At 36.4% G+C, this 22676-nt stretch overlaps 1 protein-coding gene across 1 annotated transcript in view; it reads right to left on the bottom strand.

Annotated features, from left to right (window-relative positions):
- LOC121414067 (importin subunit alpha-7-like) overlaps positions 1-18869 on the bottom strand; it is a 28778-nt gene extending 9909 nt beyond the window's left edge. Inside the window, exons 1-7 of the mRNA XM_041607122.1 lie at positions 18751-18869; positions 17468-17603; positions 7108-7188; positions 3901-3997; positions 2857-2948; positions 1651-1782; positions 561-649 (exon numbers count right to left, since the gene is read on the bottom strand). Coding sequence (XP_041463056.1) covers positions 561-649; positions 1651-1782; positions 2857-2948; positions 3901-3997; positions 7108-7188; positions 17468-17590 — 614 coding nt within the window. The 5' untranslated portion in view covers positions 17591-17603; positions 18751-18869. The remainder of the gene's footprint in view (positions 1-560; positions 650-1650; positions 1783-2856; positions 2949-3900; positions 3998-7107; positions 7189-17467; positions 17604-18750) is intronic.
- Positions 18870-22676: the final 3807 nt, after the last annotated feature.

The following is a 22676-nucleotide window of genomic DNA, read 5'->3' as shown; positions in this document are numbered from 1 at the left end:
TACCAAATAAAAAAACAAATCTATTAAAAAAAAAGAGGCTACCGGGCCCACGATCAATTGAGCAAAGCAAATTTTTGGAGTATTTCATTTCATGTCTATTTCGAACAATGAAATATGGATTTTCATTTTTCTTTTCATAAAAGACTTATAACTGTAAGTTGTAACTTAGTTGGCAACTTCTATGGTAACAGGGCTCAGCAGCCAATCGAAATCAAAGTTTTGGTAGTTGTAACTCTTTATGAAAAGGGCCAAATATTGAGATTGAACTGGAATAAAGGAAAATCTGTACCTATCTTAATCTTTGATTTAAATGCAGTAAATTGAACATTTCCTGAATTTCATTGTGCAGGGCTCGACATTAGCAGTGGCCCGGGGCAACCAAAAATGAGAGTCGGGCCACCAAAATTCTGTAAAAGCCCACAATTGGTGGCCAAGTCGGGCTACCAAAGTTTTGATGAACTGAAATGTTTTGTATTGTTTTAGGGCCACCAAATTTGCTTTCTGGGCCACCAAGAAAAAAAGTTAGTGTGGAGCCTTGCATTATGTAATGAGATACTTACGCTAGTAGATGGATGAGGATACCGCAGTTCAGGACACGGTCTCTACATTCTGCACTGTCTCCTGCAATGTTACCTAGAGCCCATACAGCCTACATGAGAGTGAGAGAGAGAGGGAAAGAGAGAACAAAACTGTTATAATAAATATTTCAACATGATCACTGTCTGGAACATGTCTGTATAGACACATATCATGTCATGTACATCTACATGTAGAGGGAATACACAATGCAATGTAACCTGAACAATACACTACCATCCATATCTACAGTGGTATAACTGTTAAAAAGTGTTCATTTGGTATATAAAAATCTTACAGCTTTGTGTGGTATAGCAAGGAAAAAGAAGTGGTTTTGGAGGTGATGGACAGCTGCAGCCATGAATAACAGATGGATTACCAGCATAAATAGCAGACTTTTTAGAACAATAGATCCTCTTCTGGATGAGATCCTGGTGGATCAATTGATGACAGGATGTGACTGTTCTATTTGAGCAAAACCACTACTCACCCACCCACCAAAACACCACCAATCCACGCTGCAATCTGCCACCTTTTTTCAGCTTATACACTGCCATTCAGGACTAAACATGCAGGATAGGTGGATCATTACAAAAAGCAAAAACAATGGATGGATTATTAGAAAATCAAAACTACTGCTTTTCCCGTGCCCACAAAAGCCCACAGATTTTTTAATACTAAATGAACAACTTATAGGATAACCACTACAGACAAGATTGGTAGTGAATAAAGAATGATTCGATCAAATGGTAATTAGATCAAATGGCTTGTATACCAAATGGATACAACTAATTCAAACACAAACACACACAATACTGCCGTACTTTGGCAAAAGGAAGCAAGTTAAGAAGTATAATTTGTTGAAAATGAGCAATGTTCGCTCCTCATTTACACAGGCGTTAATGCAATTTAACAGTACATTTTCTTCAATATCTTTCCATAGAATGATCATTTCTTCTCAAATTTTGCCTGATCGAGCACCATACAAAGGGTGTTTCAGAAACAACAATAACTCAAATTTGACTGATGTGTCACTTGCTTCCTTTTGCCAAAGTTGGGCAGAATAGCCCTCACCTGTTCCTGGACATCATCGTATTGAGACTGAAGCAGTTGTATAAAGATTGGTACAGCACCTGCATCTATAACAGTTCCCGTCTGGGCGGTGGTACCAGATGCGATGTTTGTCAGCACCCATGCAGCTTCAAACTAATAAAAACAAATAAAAGCAATAATAATTTAACAAATAATAGGCAATGCATTACAGAAGACACCATATTGAGGATACATGAAAGAAATTAATAATAATAATATTCAGTTTTGCAGAGCGCATGATACATTATGAACAAAGTCTCTACGTGCTTCCAAAAGACTTCCAGCTTAGCTAGGCTACCTAAGCGCTCCAGCATTCAAGGAATTTCTTCCTACCTGGAACCCATTCACCTCACCTGGGTTGAGTGCAGCACAATGTGGATTAATTTCTTGCTGAAGGAAAGTACGCCATGGCTGTGATACGAACCCACAACCTTCTGTTTCAAAGTCAGAAGACTAATCCACTGGGCCACAATGCTCCAAGTTAATATGCATTTGTGATTTTGGCAACCCCACGGTGAGTCAGTCAATCAGGAAGCCATAGATTGACATGGATATACGGTATTAGTTGAAGGAGGAAGAATGCAGCATCCATCTTCAACTGGAACAAAACCACAGATCACCCTTGCCCCTCTCTCCACTTTGCACGAGTCAGTGCATCCTCCATCCTGAGCCTTGGTGAAAGGTATCTTAAGAAAGTCTGGCTTTCGCTTTAAGAGGAATCCTGCTCAGCATTTTTTCCTGTCCAATCCTATTATTTTTACTTTTGTAAGTTTAAATGGATTTATTTCATTTTATTTTTTATCGCAAAAGGGTCCCTGACAAAGTTCAGCGGAAAAAAAAATAAAAAAATACATGATAATTTTAAACACAATAAAATGCATAAGAAACTAATTATATTTTGGCAATTTTTTGTAGACATTTGTTAAAATGTAAACAATTATACTCTAACCACAAATTAGCATTCTACTAGCTAGATGTAAATAAAGTGAGTTTTAAAAAATCAAAAACATACACAAAAACTGAATTTAGGGCAAATTTCATATGCTTATTTGCATAATTAATTAATACAAATATATAATTATATCTTGGTCTGAAATAGCCCAGTTAAAAGAGGGTTTATGTAGCATGACTTTAAGACACACTTAAATATTTATTTAAGTATATTTTATATTTAAACACATTGCTTACCTGGAGGACACTATTGGTTTCAGCCTGGAGGAATTGAACAAACCTTGGAACAACACCCATCTGAATGACTTCATCGATTGGTGGGTTAGGCTCTGTATAAAGGTCAAAGGCCATTAAGATGCCAACATGTCAAGACTTGTGTTTTTAATCAGACTACTTTTATAATAGCATTTACTTGTGTGTTGGGGGATCTATTACAGATATATGTTTTTTAGCCCAAAGAGTATTAAACTGATGAAATGAAAAATAAATGAATGGAATATCAAATTAAAGACAGAAGAGTCAAAATTTATTTTATTCAAGGAGAAGGACGATTATCAAGATGCAAGACTTAACTAGATGTATTATTTTTTCAAATGAAACACAAATATATAAATAGACATGTACAGTAGTTCATTCATCATAGATAGGCCCTTTTTAATATATTATTTGGAAAGTTGCCGAAAATAAAAATAATACAAAATCATTAGCCCTGGCATACAGTACATCAACATAAAAAAATGCTGAGCAGGAGCAAGAGACTTTTTTTTACGGTTTTTAAGTTCTATTGATCTAATCTTACATGTAAAAGGGGGCTGACAGTACATAACTCAGTCCTTGAAATTAAAGCCTTGAATATAAATCAGTCAGCACTAAATATAAATTAATAGCTATTCATGCAATGATTTGCCAAGTGTTCATTTGGCAGCATGATACTGATAGTATACGAGAGCGGCAAACACTCTAAATGTCACATTTGCAATACACATTGCAACATTTCCATTTTTTTCAATTTCATTCATTTATTTTTTTATTAATCCATTAATATGTGTATAATCTATTCCTTCATTAATTTAACCAGTCACTCATTCATGAATCGATCTATTGGTCTATTCAGATGTTTATTTTTCATTACCTTATCCTATGGGGAAACAAATGTAAGATTGTTTTTTTTTCAATTTTCTCTCCAGATTTAATGCAATAAGTAGATTTATACAGTGTACATTAAAAAAATAACAAAAAGCCCCAGATTCTTTGAAAAAATACTTATAAAAAAGTAATTACCTTTTGATAGCAGTTTCCTAAACCTTTGTGTAGCATTAAGTTGAGCCTCAGGGTCATCCGACATTACTCTTTCAACCATGTCCTGGGTGACTGAATTCTGAGAGAAGATATGAGAAAAATAATGATTGTACAGTATACTGCACAATTTCTACAGTATACATGTATGTTCTCAACTGAGCATTTCATTAAATTACCCAAGCTTTAAACTTGCTGTCTACAGGCACTCAAGTATGTGAGGAATTTCTTCCAACATATACCTGGTAATCATTCACCTCACCTATGTTGAGTGCATCACAATGTGGGTGAATTTCATGCTGAAGGAAAGCACACCACTGTCGGGAACCGAACCCACGTCCCTCAGCTTGAAAAACAAGAGTCCTACCCACTAGACCACGATGCCCTCAGAATTGTTCATAAAGAATTATTGCATGCATACATGTATGATAGGATGTTTTCAATAGGTTGAAACACTTCTAAATCCCCGACATGTATGCCCGCTATCTCTCTCAAATCTCTTCCTCCCTCCCACACGAATCCATTGCCAATGCCAACAAAAATACCATCAAACCAACTTTCCCCCAAGGTTCAATATCTACATGTATAGTTCATAGTTAAACTTCCTCAAGGCACCCACTCAAATGCTAACAAATTAGAAATGTGAAAATTGCGTGGGAGGATCAGCCTCCGGGTGTGCACACCAATATACATTACACAAATTATATTACATGAATCAGTGCTTCCAGACACATGTACAGTGAGGAGGGACGGAAGATTTGAATGTGCACAGGAAATGTCATGTACATGTATAAAGTTCACCAACATTAAGGAAACTCCCACCAAAAAACCTGGAGGAAAAATTATGACATGCATATGCAGTGTAAGATTGTACAGGCGTAGGCCTATATGTTGTTCTTGGAATTAAATTTTAATCATATAGCTGAAAAATATAACAGGGGGGTAGAACAGAGACCTGTTTAATATTAAATAACAAAAACAACATTATATTCCACATGTCTGATTGGTCAATGGAGATTCTGGTTGATAAATTGTTGATTTGCCCAACGCTCTTGATAAATGATTATTTGCCTATAGCTCTAATGCTCTATCATATCAACTACTGATTGTATTGTACATACATGTACATTGATGGTAATGGTATACATGTGTATTAAAGTAAAGTAAAATGTATGTGCAAAAATACATGCTTTTGGCACCAAGATGTGGTGCGAGCTTACTCTGCATATTTTAAGATTAATTAACCTCTTTTCTATTGATTTTCCTACCAAAACTAGGGTAACTAAAATTCTAGAATAATTCAAAGTCTACATGTATATTGACTGTCCTCGGTGGATAACGCTAATGTACCGCTCTATTTCTCAGAGGTATTCACAATTAGTGATTCTTCCACAGGGCAATGAACGGTTTTGCTTGAGGAAAGAGGTTACAACCTTGGCAGCTATTAGGTATACTTAACATTTAGCACATTATGTGTTCTACAGAGCTTGAGGAATATATAACATTCTGATATTTTTTGTTGGATGTGGTGATGCAGGAAATTTAAATGCAGTTATGACCATGACTAGCATTCTTTTTCACCATCATTCATCATCATCATCATCATCAATCATCATCAATCATCATCATCATCATCATCATCATCATCATCATCATCATCATCATCTACATCATCATTATCATCATCATCATCATCATCATCAATCATCACCAACATCATGATACAAAAAAACTATTGTGAAAAACTGATGTTTCCCCTACTCTCTGTTAATAAATTTACCAATTGTTGTGGAGCAAACTAAAAGGTGAAAGCGAATTTTTATGTACAGTGGTAATAATAAGTATCTTTTAACAAGTGGAATGCCTCTGGCCGTCTCACCTGCATCACGCGGTTCAATATAGCAGCAGTGCTGACTTTGAATACTACTCTAACTCGCACAAGATGTTCAGTGATACATGGTTACTCTTACATGTATGTCCTCTTTTTATGAACTAGACCAATAAACTTACAGAGATATGATGGTTATTCAACAAAAAACCCCAACATGGCCAAAGTTCATTGACCTTACATGACCTTTGACCTTGATCATGTGACCTGAAACTGGAACAGGATGTTCAGTGATACTTGATTACTCTTATGTACAAGTTTCATGAATCAGATCCATAAACTTTCAAAGTTATGATGGTAATTCAACAGATACACCCAATTCGGCCAAAGTTCATTGACCTTTGACCTTGGACATGTGACCTGAAACACGCACAGGATGTTCAGTGATACTTGATTACTCTAATGTCTAAGTTTAATGAACTAGACCAATAAACTTTCAAAGTTATGATGGTAATTCAACAGATACCCCCGATTCGGCCAAAGTTCATTGACCCTAAATGACCTTTGACCTTGATCATGAGACCTGAAACTTGCACAAAATTTTCAGTGATGCTTGATTACTATTATGTCCAAGTTTCATGAATCAGATCCATAAACTTTCAAAGTTATGATGGGAATTCAACAGATATCCCCAATTCGGCCAAAGTTCATTGACCCTAAATGACCTTTGACCTTGGTCATGTGACGTGAAACTCATGCAGGATGTTCAGTGATACTTGATTAACCTTATGTCCAAGTTTCATGAACTAGGTCCATATATTTTCTAAGTTATGATGACATTTCAAAAACTTAACCTCAGGTTAAGATATCGATGTTGATTCCTCCAACATGGTCTAAGTTCATTGACCCTAAATGACCTTTGACCTTGGTCATGTGACATGAAACTCTAATAGGATGTTCAGTAATACTTGATTAACCTTATGGCCAAGTTTTATTAACTAGGTCCATATACTTTGTAAGTTATGATGTCATTTCAAAAACTTAACCTCAGGTTAAGATTTGATGTTGACGCCGCCGCCGCCGTCGGAAAAGCGGCGCCTATAGTCTCACTTTGCTTCGCAGGTGAGACAAAAACACAATCTACCAGATAGTTCACACTGCAATATTATTTCATTTTGTGTGTTATCACACAGAGTACTCCAAGTAATGCTCATTGTGCCATTATAGATCAAATCTGTTATCTTGAATGATCAGTGAAATGTAAAACACCATCTTGCATTTGATAGACAAATTACAACATAATTTGCTTTTGCCTTCGGAAAGATATTTTTAAAATATAATCATTCATATTTATTATCACTTACCTGAGATGATGTGATGTAGTTATCTTGGACAGTGATGTCAGGTGGTTCTAAGACAACATCTACATTTCTCCTCTTAAAAAGCTGTATAAAAAGGGTGAGAATTGACAAAATAGTTACTTTGTTTCAGGCAAGGCATAATTTAAGCCCTCACAAGAAATGTCTCTACTTGGTAATCAATACTTCATGACAAATTAGAATTCAAAATTATTCAAATCAATGATCATCATCATTAAAAAAAACACCTCATCATTTCCAACAACATTATCAACATCAACACATCACCAATCATCTTAAAAAGATCATCGAACAGCATCATCATCCTCATCACCATCATCATCCTCACCATCATCAACAACTGAGCTTGGACATCATTATCATCATCATCATTATCACCATCAACCACAATTGAGCTTGGACTTCATTATCATCATCATGTAGAAAGATATTAAAAAATGATACATGAATTATTTTCCCCAACAAGAATACAAATACATGTAGGTCTAGACTTTCATAAATTTTACGATTTTAATGATTTTTTTGTTAAAGCCTGTGAATAAGATAAAGTTTGAAGAATCAACATTAAGTTTGTGTTTAATACAGGAAGACTGACTGGGACAGGCAGGTAGGGCGAGGCTGGAGACGTCATTAAATATTTCTCCTTCATGTAGGCATACTGCATTTCATTCAGTTTCCTCTGCCCCCAACTTCCCATGTCAAACAGAGGATGTTCTTCACTCAACTCTCGGGACAGATGACGTCAAGATATCGTCAATCACGCATCACCAGAGCCTCGCTTGTACACAAATCCACACAGAGCTGATCAATCTTGACTCACTGGATAATCTACAGGACACCCCCTTCTAACAACGTCCTTCTGGCGCTTAAAAATCAAAACCAGATCCCAATTCATGACTAATTACCATGTCATATTTGCAATGCCATCATCATTTCGTGGTGAAAATATGACCTTTAAAATGCAAGCAGACTTGGGTTTGCACTATTCAGTACTAAAGAGCAAGGTACGCTGGGGATTTTAAGAGAACAAATAATACATTGTACATAATGCTAGCCTATATCTTCTGAGCTCTATGTGATGTGGATGTAACACTGTACATAGCATGGTAGAGACAGTATACATGTACATGATATGTACACATAAATATGGTTTACATTGTACCTCCAAATGACATTTAGGCCTAAAGTGTGTAATGAAAATTATACTGCACAAAAAGTCAAAAAGTGACTGCCAATAATTTACTCCTTGTTGTACATACATGTACATGTACATGTATATGTACGGGTGTATCTGGTCCCCAATGTACATGCACATCACCAGATACTAAATGTGCATGCCAATGAAATACTACAGAATCCAGAGCATTACAGTATACCACAAAATGTTCAAGAATAAAAAAAACACATTCTACATTGTACAGCATGTATACAAGTACCTGGATTTTTTTAAACATTTTTTTTTAATATTTCACCTTCATCCAAGCATCATTTGCATCTAGAGAAATGATCTTGTCATAATGAGTCTCATGCACAACATCTTGTACAATGTTGAGTACATATAGGCCTACATGTAAAGCCTATTGCTGTCTAAATTTAGTGCCAGGGCCTGAAAGTGTATAATTCCACCTCCCTGGTTTTCCTTCATGCAAATTTCATTCATGCGTTTACATCTATCTTTTACAATTCAGAGGAACGAACTGGCTGAATACACACGATGCAGAGCTGGTATTTGCAGATGAAACACTCATTTGAAAATGCATTCATGAGTGCTATGCACTGTGCCCCCCCCCACCACCACCCCTCACTCACTCTTCCTCCCTCCTATCAATAGCAAGTTTAGATGCTCTATATAGACCTCCAATCCCCCCCCCCAAAAAAAAAAAAAAATAAACTTAGAGGCCGTTCTCATTACGCTTTAAGACTAGTTTACTGGAAACAGATTCAGGAAAACAGGTTTGGAAGATCGCTTTGCTACATGTAGCGTTCCCACTTGATCACACATAAGTGTTTTTTCAAAATCACTTCATGTAAATCAATGTTGTTGCTATGGAAACGCTCTCAGTGGGGTGACATGTTTCGCGTGAAATTCAAAACCGCAGCGTACAGTAGGCATTCTACACCTGTCATGTAGCGCACTCAAAATGTGCAAAGATCGCTTCACGAAGAATGGTTGTGTCCACATGATCACTCGCGCTAAAACCAGTTTACCGAGCCGAAGCGATCTTGAAAACTACATGTATATCACGGGGTGGTTTTCTGAACTGGTTTGGAAGATCGCTTCCAAGACTGCTTCGAACATTCTCACTACGCGTTAACTAGTTTCCACTAAACTAAGCTTGTAACCGATTTTGCAATCGGCAACCGATTCCATTCGATTTCACCACAATCGGCGATCACTTGCCGATCTTCGATCATGCCCCTTGAAGGAAAAAATCGAAAATAAAAAATCGGCGTAGATCTAGTTACAGTGCGCGATCGTTCAGAACATATTTCAAGATTGTTTTTGAGGTGCTAGCTATTTAGAGGTCGCATTATTCAGGGAGAAAGACGCGGTATTATCTCTGACGATGTTTAAGAGGATAGATATCTTCTCTTCCAACTCATGGTGATAGCGGACCCCGCCGTGAACTTTTAAAAGTCGTACTATTGACGGAGCTCATTGCGTTACTCTCTTACATCGTTTAGGATGATATACATTCTATTTTCAACCTCGTGGTGATAGCGGACGCCGCCGTGAACTTTTAAAAGTCGTACTATCGACGGAGCTCATTGCGTTACTCTCTTACATCGTTTAGGATGATATACATTCTATTTTCAACCTCGTGGTGATAGCGGACCCCGCCGTGAACTTTTAAAGATCGTGATAATGACGGAGCTCATTGCGTTACTCTCTTACATCGTTTAGGATGATATACATTCTATTTTCAACCTCGTGGTGATAGCGGACCCCGCCGTGAACTTTTAAAGATCGTGATAATGACGGAGCTCATTGCGCTACTCTCTTACATTGTTTATGATCATATAAATCTTCTCTTTAACCTCGTGGTGATAGCGGACCCCGCCGTGAACTTTTAAAAGTCGTACTATTGACGGAGCTCATTGCGCTACTCTCTTACATTGTTTAGGATGATATACATTCTATTTTCAACCTCGTGGTGATAGCGGACCCCGCCGTGAACTTTTAAAGATCGTGATAATGACGGAGCTCATTGCGTTACTCTCTTACATCGTTTAGGATGATATACATTCTATTTTCAACCTCGTGGTGATAGCGGACCCCGCCGTGAACTTTTAAAGATCGTGATAATGACGGAGCTCATTGCGTTACTCTCTTACATCGTTTAGGATGATATACATTCTATTTTCAACCTCGTGGTGATAGCGGACCCCGCCGTGAACTTTTAAAAGTCGTACTATCAACGCCATCGACGGAGCTCATTGCGTTACTCTCTTACATCGTTTAGGATGATATACATTCTATTTTCAACCTCGTGGTGATAGCGGACGCCGCTGTGAACTTTTAAAAGTCGTACTATCGACGGAGCTCATTGCGTTACTCTCTTACATCGTTTAGGATGATATACATTCTATTTTCAACCTCGTGGTGATAGCGGACCCCGCCGTGAACTTTTAAAGATCGTGATAATGACGGAGCTCATTGCGTTACTCTCTTACATCGTTTAGGATGATATACATTCTATTTTCAACCTCGTGGTGATAGCGGACCCCGCCGTGAACTTTTAAAGATCGTGATAATGACGGAGCTCATTGCGCTACTCTCTTACATTGTTTATGATCATATAAATCTTCTCTTTAACCTCGTGGTGATAGCGGACCCCGCCGTGAACTTTTAATAGTCGTACTATCGACGGAGCTCATTGCGTTACTCTCTTACATCGTTTAGGATGATATACATTCTATTTTCAACCTCGTGGTGATAGCGGACCCCGCCGTGAACTTTTAAAGATCGTGATAATGACGGAGCTCATTGCGTTACTCTCTTACATCGTTTAGGATGATATACATTCTATTTTCAACCTCGTGGTGATAGCAGACCCCGCCGTGAACTTTTAAAAGTCGTACTATCAACGCCATCGACAGAGTTCATTGCATTACTCTCTTACATCGTTTATGACGATATATATCTTCTAAACCTCAATGATATATTTGTCTTTGCAACTTTTCTTTTATATTTCTTCTTAGATATCAAAACATTTTAACAAAATATTTCAAATCATCGTGCGTGCTTGCGTCTTCTACTACATTTTAATTGCACTTGCGACTTTAAGATGATGCGTCGTACGAGGTCAATAGATCATTCAAATAATTCTAAATCGCTATCAACTAATAATACTTTAAAAAGGTGTCCCGCCGATCGTTCATGAACCTGTGATCTATGAGAAATATTTTCATTTTATTTTCCTTTGCGCCTTTGCTGGGAAGATGCGTCTTTCGTTTATCTTTCTAATAACATTTACTCTGTTTATTTTAATAGCACCTCAAAAACACTTTAAAACATGTTCCAAATGATCGCGCATGTTGGCGACTTCCATTCCAATGCATTCGTCTTTTTGACTTTGTCAGGAAGATGCGCGCGACCGCGAACAAAATTTTGATGTATTCCTTTGTTTTTAAACACCGCCGATTCGATTTTCGATTCGATTTCGATTTTAGAAGCTTAACTGCCGATCAGATTTTCGATCTTATTTTTGAGCCGATTTACAACATTACACTAAACTACTTTTAGGAACGTAGTGAGATGGTGTCTTACTCTTGCTGTGTACATGCACAAACCACTCTTCAAATTATTTCTCCGTGAATGCCCCACCCATCTTGTTCATTTCCTCCCATGCAGTGTAGGAAATAAAGGAGGGAGAAGGCCCATTTTGCCCTCATGACGGCCAAATTCGCCCCCTAAAATTCCCCCAGAATGCATGCTTTGGGGCTACCATTCTTTCTAGAGTCGCTCCAAGATCTGTCAAAAAAAAGTCACAATTATTTAGTAAAGCAATATACATGTCTATTACTAACTATGGCAGAATAATATTGGATTTTAATGTATACATGCAATACTTGATACCCCTATAAAGTAGCTCTTTGAACAAAACAAATAGTCCTCAAATTTCCACAATCACCAAAAGGTGGACACAAAAATTAGCCTCTATATCAGTAATTTCCTACCATGTGGCCTGTGTACATGTATATTATTAATCCTCTCATCTTGATATTATGAATATCACTTCTCCCAGTCTCTGCTTCCTGGTTCTCTTGTTTTTTCTTCAAATTATTGTCATATCATTGCAACCACCCCCAATCTCTCTCATTTTTCTCCCCTCAACAAAAGTGCTAGCTTCTAAAATATACATTTACATGTACAACGATTTGCCAGGATTTGTCTCTTCTCTTTCGCGCTTGACTTCATTATTTGAAATCTCCTTCCCTGTTTGTTTGTTTTGAGGCAGGGGCAGATCCAGGATTTTCCAAGGGGGGGGGGCACATTTTTCAGAAGAAACTTTGACCCCTGTTACATCTGAAAGTTTCCTACCCGAGACCCGACCGAGTCCACTTGCAACCTTGACTGGATTATTGATGGATTAGCTTCGCGAACGGACCGAGTCCGAAATGTGGTCTGTTTACATCACAGTGTTCATTCCCTCCCCTATCGCCCTATCTGTACTGTTTCGAGCGGCATCCGATTGCTGACACCTTTAAAAGGCGCTCTCGATCTAGGCTCCGAATGATTCGCGCGTGCTAATTGAAGTTACCCGAGATTCTGAAAGAATGCTGATGATCCCAGCAGTCGTTGAAGATATGATCGACTTGAAAAGGATACGGTTAAAATGCTTCTTTTCACTCAAATCAAAGACTTTATCAATCACAATTCACATGTCGCATGCCGCAAAAACATTCGAAGAACGACGGGGCTGGGGAGGGGATAGCGCGCGCTATGACGTAATTTGACAGCTGGCGAACGGACCGAGATAGGTTCGAAAGCTTGTGTGCGTTTACATCTACGAATCGGTGGACCGGGGCCGGCCCGATACCTACCCGAGACTACCTCTGGATGTGGTCTCGGTAGGTAGGTTTGGGATGTTTACATCTGATTTCTTTCCGACCCGAGGTAGGCCCCGGGCCGGCCCGAGGTAGGGAATCTCTCAGATGTAACATGGGTCTTTGACAAGCAAAAAAAAAAGTTCTTGTCCAAAAACCAAGGATATTTCTTTCATCAAAGACTTCACTTTCAAAGAGGGGTGGGGGGGGGGTGGTGGGAAGGCACACTTTGTGTTCTAACATAATTATCACAAATTTTAATTGTGCTTCTCATAAGGGGGGGGACGGGTCGGCAGTGCCCCCGCCCCCCCCCCCCAGGTGTGCCAGTGTTTTGAGATGAGTTTTCGTTTAATAAAAATAAAAAATTTGCTTTTAGACTTGTGCCCCTCTCAATCATCCCTTTCTTTCTCTCTTGTAGTGTCTTGTACATGCCCATCCCGTCTTCTTCATAGAGCAGCCCTGCATGAAGTATCCTGTCACTATCCTCTATTAAAACTGCACTGCTAGATGTACTGCTTTACAATGCCAAGCTCATTGCTCATAGTCAGAGCCACTGCACTGTGGAGGCATGTGTAATTCTATCCCAAGCCCACTTTCAAGTGCAGATTGAAGCAGCCGGAGTGTAAGATTTCGATGATGGATGCTAACCCATTAGTAAGCATATCTTTTTCTCTCCATAACCACCCCCCCCCCCCCCTCTGTCTCAGTGGCACTCATCCACATACGTACTGTATATCATAGGTTTCTCTATGACCCATCCTTTTTCATCTCCTACATTTTCATGTACTGTACATGATCCCTCCTGCTTACAAATAAATGTGTACACATGTATTTTTGTCACTTATTTGCTTTTATATAAAGGCCTTTAATTTCTTATTTCATGAGACTTTTAGAAATCTGAAGGTTACGATTGGCATGTTAAAAAGTCCTATTTCATTGTCATTTCATTTGGTACCTACAGATTTTAACATTGTAAACAACTTACAAATAAAAGCAATTCCCACAACCAATAGTTGTGAAAACAGAAAACAGAAAACCATACAAAAATTGTTTGTTATCATCCTTACTGTAAGAATATATTTCCTCTTGATGTGAATTATCACATTATAATACAATGCAGGTACATGTACATTTTAGGACCCCCCGGAACAATAAAATAATGTAGAACCTTATGTACATGTATGTTTAACATTATCATGTGATGAGGAAACTACACTGTATATAGAGAGATTTATTGGATTTCAAGCTTGACTGGAAAAACTTGATAACAGTAAGGGTCGCATTTCATAAGTTGGGTATGCAAAAAGGGTGGCGTATGAACAATTTTCCACATGGTGCCATGGATAAATTGTTGCTACATCACAGCATCTTGACCAAATTTATTGAATAATATCTCATTTTGAAGCTAGAACTATAGGCTAAATATATTACTATGAATTAAATCAATACAATATCAGGAACAAAAACTATAGCACATTAAGTTTGAAGTAACAGGGGTGGTGGAGCCGGTGGATGCGGAGCCGGTGGATGTGGTAAATGATAAAATATTAATTAAACCTAATTAACAACTTACTATAATATGTAATATGACTGTTATCCTCATATTTCTGGGCGTTTTAAAGCAGGGAACAACTAAATGTCATAAAAATTTGACAATTTTGAAAATATGCAGCAATGGTATACATGTGTATGTCAGCTCTGATCTGCAGCCTAATCAATTAATAAACCGGAGAGATTTGGTTAATTATCTAATTTGTAATTTTAACTTTTAGTACAAATGTTGTTTATCATTGCAACAAACATTTCTACCCATGATATTGTCATTTTGCCAAGCATATAAATACAGTGACAGGTATTTTGGGGGTAAAAATGTGAAATTAAATACTGTTAATTAATATCATAATTAATATGCATATAATAATAGATAATTATTTGATTTTTGGTACAGATTTAATTATTGATGTTTAAAGATTATAACTGAAAAATACTAGGGTGATCCAACGTTGTATTAACTTTTGACACCATTTTATGTGCAGCAGGTCCAATTTGAGAAAAAAGCATTTCAAAATTCACATTTACATTGACATCTGTGTAATAATTAGCTGTTAATTAGTCATTTTAAGGAAAAATAAATGTATTCGAGACTTAAAACTTTTTCATTATTTAGAGAATGGTAATAGCTATAACATATCAAAAAATAAAATTTTTGACCATTTTTACCCTGTTCGCGAAATTGGACCACCTTATGACATGCGACCTAATATGGCTGCAGTCGGCTATGTTTAATTGACTCAATACAAACAAGTCAAAAGAATTGGGAATATTGCACTTCCTCTTTCACAGAATACCTGGCACCAAGTGAAACTTTATATTCAATTTCAATCAAACATCAAACAGTCACACCAGTTAAGTAGGTCAAAGAAAGAAACGAAAATAACTGCACTGTACATATGCAGCAGAGATGATAAGCGAGGAATTCTTTGAAACAAACTAATTTTCTAGATAAGAAAATTATGACTAATGTTTGAGTAAACTACTGTATGCAAATATCCAGAACATTTTTTTTTTTTAGTTAATATTAACTCTGCTGTACAGTAAAAATAGCTCAGTGTGTACATACATGTATGGTGTATGCACAGTATGTACATGTATGTACAGTATGTACATGTATCTTTACTGTACTTGCAGACTATCTGCAAAAATAGGCACACTCATTGTCCACTGTCCAGTGGACGATATTGTGAGATGGCAATCTTTAATAAAATATTTGTAGTATTAGTATCATGACAAAATTGTATCAAACAAACAAAATTTTGTGCGCTTTTATGAGTTGCCATTTCCATTATTATAAAAGTAAGGGTTCCTTGAAATATTATAAGCAGCATTTAAATGACAGCTACAAGTATAAGAAACGATGTTTGCCATTTTGCAAAAGACTTCAATGTTTAGTGGAAAATGAAACACCTTGTCTCCAATTTTAAAAGTGCACCTCCCTAAAAAAAAGAAAAAAACTCAAAATAATATTTTTAATATGAGGTGCCATATAATCTAAGTTTATATTCAATCCCATTTGCTATTCTTCTCAATTATCATATTGTCAATCTTTTTTTAACCAAAATATTGAGGGATTTACTAAAACTTTTACATGTAGGAAAATAGATAAATAAATTGTAGCATTTCCTCTACTCTACTTGGATTTGATTTGGGCAGAAATACTGGGTAATTTGTTTATTGGACCATTACCATTTTCAGCATCAAGATCCCTTGTCAAATTATTATCATCATCATCATCAACCATCACAATCAACATCATCATCATCATCATCGTTGTATTATTCTTCTTCACCATCATCATCACCATCTTCATTAATTGTCACAAACTCACAATCACCACCACCATCATCATCAACATCATCATCATCTTCATCAACCGTCACAAACTCACAATCACCATCATCATCATCATTGTATTAATCTTCTTCGCCGTCATCATTATCCTCATCATCATCATCTTCATCAATCACCACACCACCACCACTATTCATCATCATCACCATTAATCTTCACCACCAACATCATCATCACCACAATCATAATCACCACCACCACCACCATCATCATCATCACCATGATTTCCTCTTTATCATCTTCTTTGAACTCTTATCAATATCACCATCATATTCACATTATCATTTTATGCCATCATCATCATCTTCTTAACATTATGTATATTGCAATTATCATTGAAATCATTAGCATTATAAATAAACATCCAACATCACCATCACCATCATCAACATCATCTTTATCACCATTATCTCATCATTAATCATCATCATCACCATCACCATCACCGCCATCATCATCATCATCATCATCATCATCATATCATCATCATCAGCAGCAGCATCATCATCATCATCTTCTTATTCTTACATGTATGATTGCCGCCATTATCATCTAAACAATCATCATCATCATGAGCATGATCATTAAAGATTAGAATGAGATGGGTGTACTAGAACAAGGGAGTGTTTCATGAAGTACTGTCTGCAATAAACTGTTATAAGCTACTGAATACTTGCATCTGATTGGCCAAGGGGACATTTGGGAGCAAAAATCAACAACAGGCTGCTATATATAACTCAACACCAAGGGGAGTATTTCATTAAAGCCACTTGTCGATGATTTCACTTTCACACATTTGCTATGAGCGAATCAGAAGCCAGAATTTCAGTAGCTTATAACATACATCAGTGTTTCATGAAATGCTACCTAATGATGAACACCTTACCTGTTCTTCTCTCTTCTGTTTCCTTAGCTGAATTCCAACTTCTTCTCTTCTTCTCCTCAGTTCTTCTGCATCCAGAGCCTTGTTCTTGAATAACCTGAAGTGTTCTTTGTTAGACGATGCCATGATTTGATTGTGTCTGCAAATCCAATGAAATTGATGGGAGATAAATGTTTTAATCATTAGAATACAAATACAAAATAGAGTGACAATGATAAAGACAATGCTTTTACATGTACTGTTTACAATCAAAACCTGCAGTGCCATTACATTCATTGCATTGGCAATGTTCTCTTATTTTGCTCTTTTTTTTATCATTGTTCTTTTAATTGCTCTTTGACTTTGTAAAAAAGTACAAAAATCTGTAAAATATACTACTTTCCAACAAGAATACATATAATCAAATAAAAAGTATGTTGAATTGATCAAAACAATAGGCTAATCAAAAGGGCGTTGTTGTTTAATAGCACCGCAATGATCAGAGTTTACAACAGGCCGAACAAGTCCTATGATTTATGAGCATCGCGCTTTAACCATGACATATTATTTTGAAATGTCTTTTTCTCCTTTCTTTGGTTTTGATCAGTACCCAGGATTTTCCAAATGGGGGGCAAATATTTTGGAGGACATTTCATCTGCCCAAAAATTTGACAAGCAAAAATAAGGAAAAAAAAGGTCCCAAAAATTGACAAGTAAACAAAAAAGGGGTCTTTAAGTTTAATCACAAATAAAAGACATTTCGTACTACCAGAAAAAAAATTACAAGCAAAAAAAAGGTACGCTAGTGGTTTTGAATCAACCAGTATTTATATTTTTTGGTTATTTTTCCTTCCTTCTTTCCTTTCTTTTCTTTCTTTGCTTTTCTTTTCTTTCTTTCTTTCTCTCCTATCAATATCATGTGTCTGTTTTTTCCTACAGACAACAATACAAATGGTACTTCATGTAGATCTCTTTAGACTAGACCTATCTACAAGATCTTAAAGTGCACAAAACCCAAAGCATGCCACATTTGTGAACATGAGATTCAGAATCAGATTTTCATTCATCCGTCGACGTCGCACTGCGTCTTTCTGCACTCAACGTGTACCGGTATGCCTTTCTCCATCACACACACATGCAGTAACGTAAGGCCTATAAATCGCAAGACCCAGAGAACACGAGCAAAAACATTAGTACAGAACATCACTAAATAAAGCAATATACTACTATTTGAGTGTATTAAAGTGACATGATCACTTTCCAGAATAAACAATCGTTACAAAGTTAGTAATCTCATACATACTCACTCTTGGAAAATGTAGTATTTGAGGAGATAAAGTTGTCGATTTGAAGCCACAAACGACAAGATCGCCACACCGGTACGGTTCTTCACTACGCAATTTCCCTACGACGTATTCGTGGGTTTCGTACCAGTCTCTTATTTCTATTGTGAGTTTAAATCAGCACAGATATCAGCTGCTACAATGAGAGCGTCAATATACAAACTACTGGTTAATAAGTCTAACACTGGCAAAATATCCCCAAATCCTCCCACACGTCTGAAGACTGAAGAGGGGCTACACAACTCTTCTTTGAAAGGGGGGGGGGGGGGTTAATTGTTACTGTTCCCTTTTTTTTTATTCAGGAGAAATGGTGATGACTGATAACACTTGCCACTGTATCTCGAAAACTTTCAGAGTGGGTTGAATTTAATTCAAAATATCATATCAAACGGCACGTTAATGGCAAGTATCCTTCTTCTTCTTCTTCTTCTTCTTGTCCTTAATTCTTATTCTTCTTGTCCTTCTTTATATTCTTCTTGCATATAATTATCTTCACATCTTGTTTATTGCTAATAGTAAATTCTGATTTTTGTTTTTATTCGTTTTCATTATGTAAACAGTATAATTTTATCATATTATTATCGTAAACATCTCGAGGACATACTAGATCAAGCTTTTGAGCTTTCGTGGGTGATCCTGTGCAAGCAGTGGGCCGTATCTAGGACAAGAAGTGCCCGTGGCAAGTGCAAAAATCACCGCCTATATCAATGCGAGTGTGTATATTTTTCAACAGATGTTGGGGCGGAATATTCTGTTAATTTTTTTTTTATTCATAAACATGATTCGTATCTAACTTAACAACGAATGCGAGCACGGAGCGAGAGCTGAAACTTATTGATTTTTGGACTTGAAAAAGAAACATTTTAAAGATCCTTTTTAGGGAATCATGAATTATGATAGGGATCTCATTATAAAGGGGAAGTTCACCTTGAAGAAAAGGTTGTTGTAAAAATAGCAGAAAAAAATAATTAAAACAAATATCGGGAACAAATATTGGTGACTAGTTTTAGGAAAATCCGTTGAAAGATTAAGAAAGTTATTAAAATTTTAAATTTAGGATTTGTGACGTCATAACTAGCAGCTGCCCCATATGAATTTCATTTTTTAGTGGTTCCTGGTGATTTTTTTTTATGATCGGATGTGAAGTGATTTGTCTATTGATACACAAAAGGTAAACCATTTTCAATTTTCTGATAAAATAACATTTCATCGATTTTTTTCCATTCCCTATGTATGAATGCTCCTCACATGATTATGACGTCAAAAAACAAATATTTAACGGACAAGTCCACCCCAGCAAAAACTTGATTTGATTCAAAAGAGAAAAATTCAACAAGCATAACACTGAAAATTTCATCAAAATCGGATGTAAAATAAGAAAGTTATGGCATTTTAAAGTTTCGCTTCATTTCACAAAACAGTTATATGCACATCTCGGTCGGTATGTAAATGAGGAACTGATGACATCACTCACTCGCTATTTCTTTTGTAAATTCATTACATGAAATATGAAATATTTTGATTTTCTCGTCATTGTCATGTGAAATGAAGTTCCATTTCTCCCTATACATGTGGAATTCCAATCATTTTAACATTTTGTGCTTCAGGCAAGGAGGTCCTAATCATCAAATTCGTAAAAATTGAAATATTGTATAATTCAAACAATAAAAAACAAAAGAAATAGTGAGTGAGTGACATCATCGACTCTCTCGTTTGGATGTAACTGGCTCGTTCATACAACTATTTTGTCAAAAATAAGCGAAACTTTAAAATGTCATAACTTTCTTATTTTACATTCGATTTTGAGTTTTCAGCATTGTGCTTGTCTGAGTTTTCTCTATTGATTCAAATCAACATATTTCTGAGGTAGACTTGACCTTTAAAATTCTTATAACTTTTGTATTCTCTGATGGATTGTTCTCAAACCTTCGGCAATATATTTTTTTTCTACTCTTTTTTTTTTTACAATAATCGGCTTTTTGTCACGGTGAACTTCCCCTATAAGAAAATCGACCTACTTTTTTTTACCAACATTAAGATCTTATAAAAACTTAATATTCTAAGCACTTTTTTTGTAATCTTTAACATGATGCATAGAAAATACCATGCAGAGAGCGAAGCGGGCTTACAAAAATTTGGACCCTTTTATAAAAAAAAGATATACAATTTTTTTTTTTATAGATTTTGACACTGACAGCAAATTCATCCCACCTTTCTTTCCTTTCCCCTTTCTTTCGTGTTCCTCAAACCCCATCTCTCTAGTTTGGAAGAATGTTACGAAATAATCATTTTTATTGACGCATCTTTTTTTTATATATATCACAACTTAAAAAAATGAACATTCGTTGACGTTAAAGTTATTTTGTGAGTGTTAAGTGTATACTTTATCAATGGATACCCGGCTAGGTGTGTCTGTGTGTTTTTTTTTTTTGGGGGGGGGGGATTCCACCATGGGGGAACAGCCAAAACTTCGAATACAAGTATACAAGTTCACACTGTAAAAAATGAAGTGCTAATTTCACTGTGCTTGTATAGTAACTGCACTATACGAGTGTTGATTTTCTAGTTTAAATTTGAACTAGAGTATATCAGCAATAAAATAGTGCAGTCCCAATACAAGCACTGTAAGTGCTAAATTAGCACTTCATTTTTCACAGTGCATGTAAAATGTTTTTTTTTTGCTCCCGCCCCCAATCACGACTCCCCGTTTATTTGACACATAATTTTGTCGGACTTTTCAGTTTGATTTTGAATGGTTCTTTGCACTCCATATTTTTTGTAAAATGATAATAACATTATGAAATAGATCATGAATGCAACAAAACTGACAATTAGTCTGTCATATTTGGAAGATGATTTTATTCTTCTGGTCTCAGGCACCGTATCGAAGAAAATATTATAGAAGCAGGCCCTATCGGGTTTAATAAGATATTCAGAATGGTATTCAACGAAATCCGACTAGAGAATAATGTTGGTCATAACAGAATAACATGATAATAATAAAGCCAGATATGAGTAAATGAGAGCAAATAAACTTATTTAGGGTATTTTTTCCCCAAAGCTTGTTTTTAAAGACTAGCCATACGTGTTTATGTCCTCCAAGATTTTTTTTCCCAGGGGCTTTGTTTCTGAAAAGTGTTCGGGTTCTTCCCAATTGTGGAATATTGACCCCATAACTGCACTGGGGACATCACTCATAATGAATATAGTTTTGTATTTTTTGTTGTATATTTAAGCTAATTGTTAGAAACTAGACAAAACTTGTTTAGGGACAAAAATGTGTAATGTTTAGGGGGTTATTTTGCACACAGAGAAAAACTTGTTAAGGGGGTGTTTGGAAATAATTTGGTCATGCATGTGCACAGCAATACATTTGACTGCTCCCCTGGGGGCATTCGTTGCACACAATGTTCAATACCAATCTTTGAAAAAGATGTAACGGCCCTGTTATTGTCACCGATTTTTTTTTTACACATTTACTCACTGAGCCCCCTCCCCAAAAGGTGGCCCATGTATGGATATTTAGATCTCTATGGATTGTCCCCATTGCGCCTTTTAAAATTGGCCTCAATAAAAATGTATAGAATTAGAAATAAAATAATAGTTATGAAGCAATCTATTTTTTGTCGTGAGAAGTCAAAATCCTTACCTATACGCCCTAAAATTTTCAGCAGAGAAAGAAAAAAAATCGTTCTTCTTCCTACCACTCATTTTTTTTTTTTTTAACACATTTTATTGCCCGATCTCTCCTTTTTTTTTGGGGGGGGGGGGTATGGAGTGGTAAATATTTTGACCCATTTTGAGGGTGTCGAACGGATCGAAATACGCCATCCCCATTTGTATTATGCGATGCGCACAATTTTAGTGGTCTAGCGCCATCTGTAGTTGAG

The sequence above is a fragment of the Lytechinus variegatus genome, chromosome 4, assembly GCF_018143015.1.
Source record: "Lytechinus variegatus isolate NC3 chromosome 4, Lvar_3.0, whole genome shotgun sequence".
NCBI lineage: Eukaryota > Metazoa > Echinodermata > Echinoidea > Temnopleuroida > Toxopneustidae > Lytechinus > Lytechinus variegatus.
Note: the sequence above shows the minus strand (reverse complement) of the source record. Positions and strands in the feature narration are given on the sequence as shown.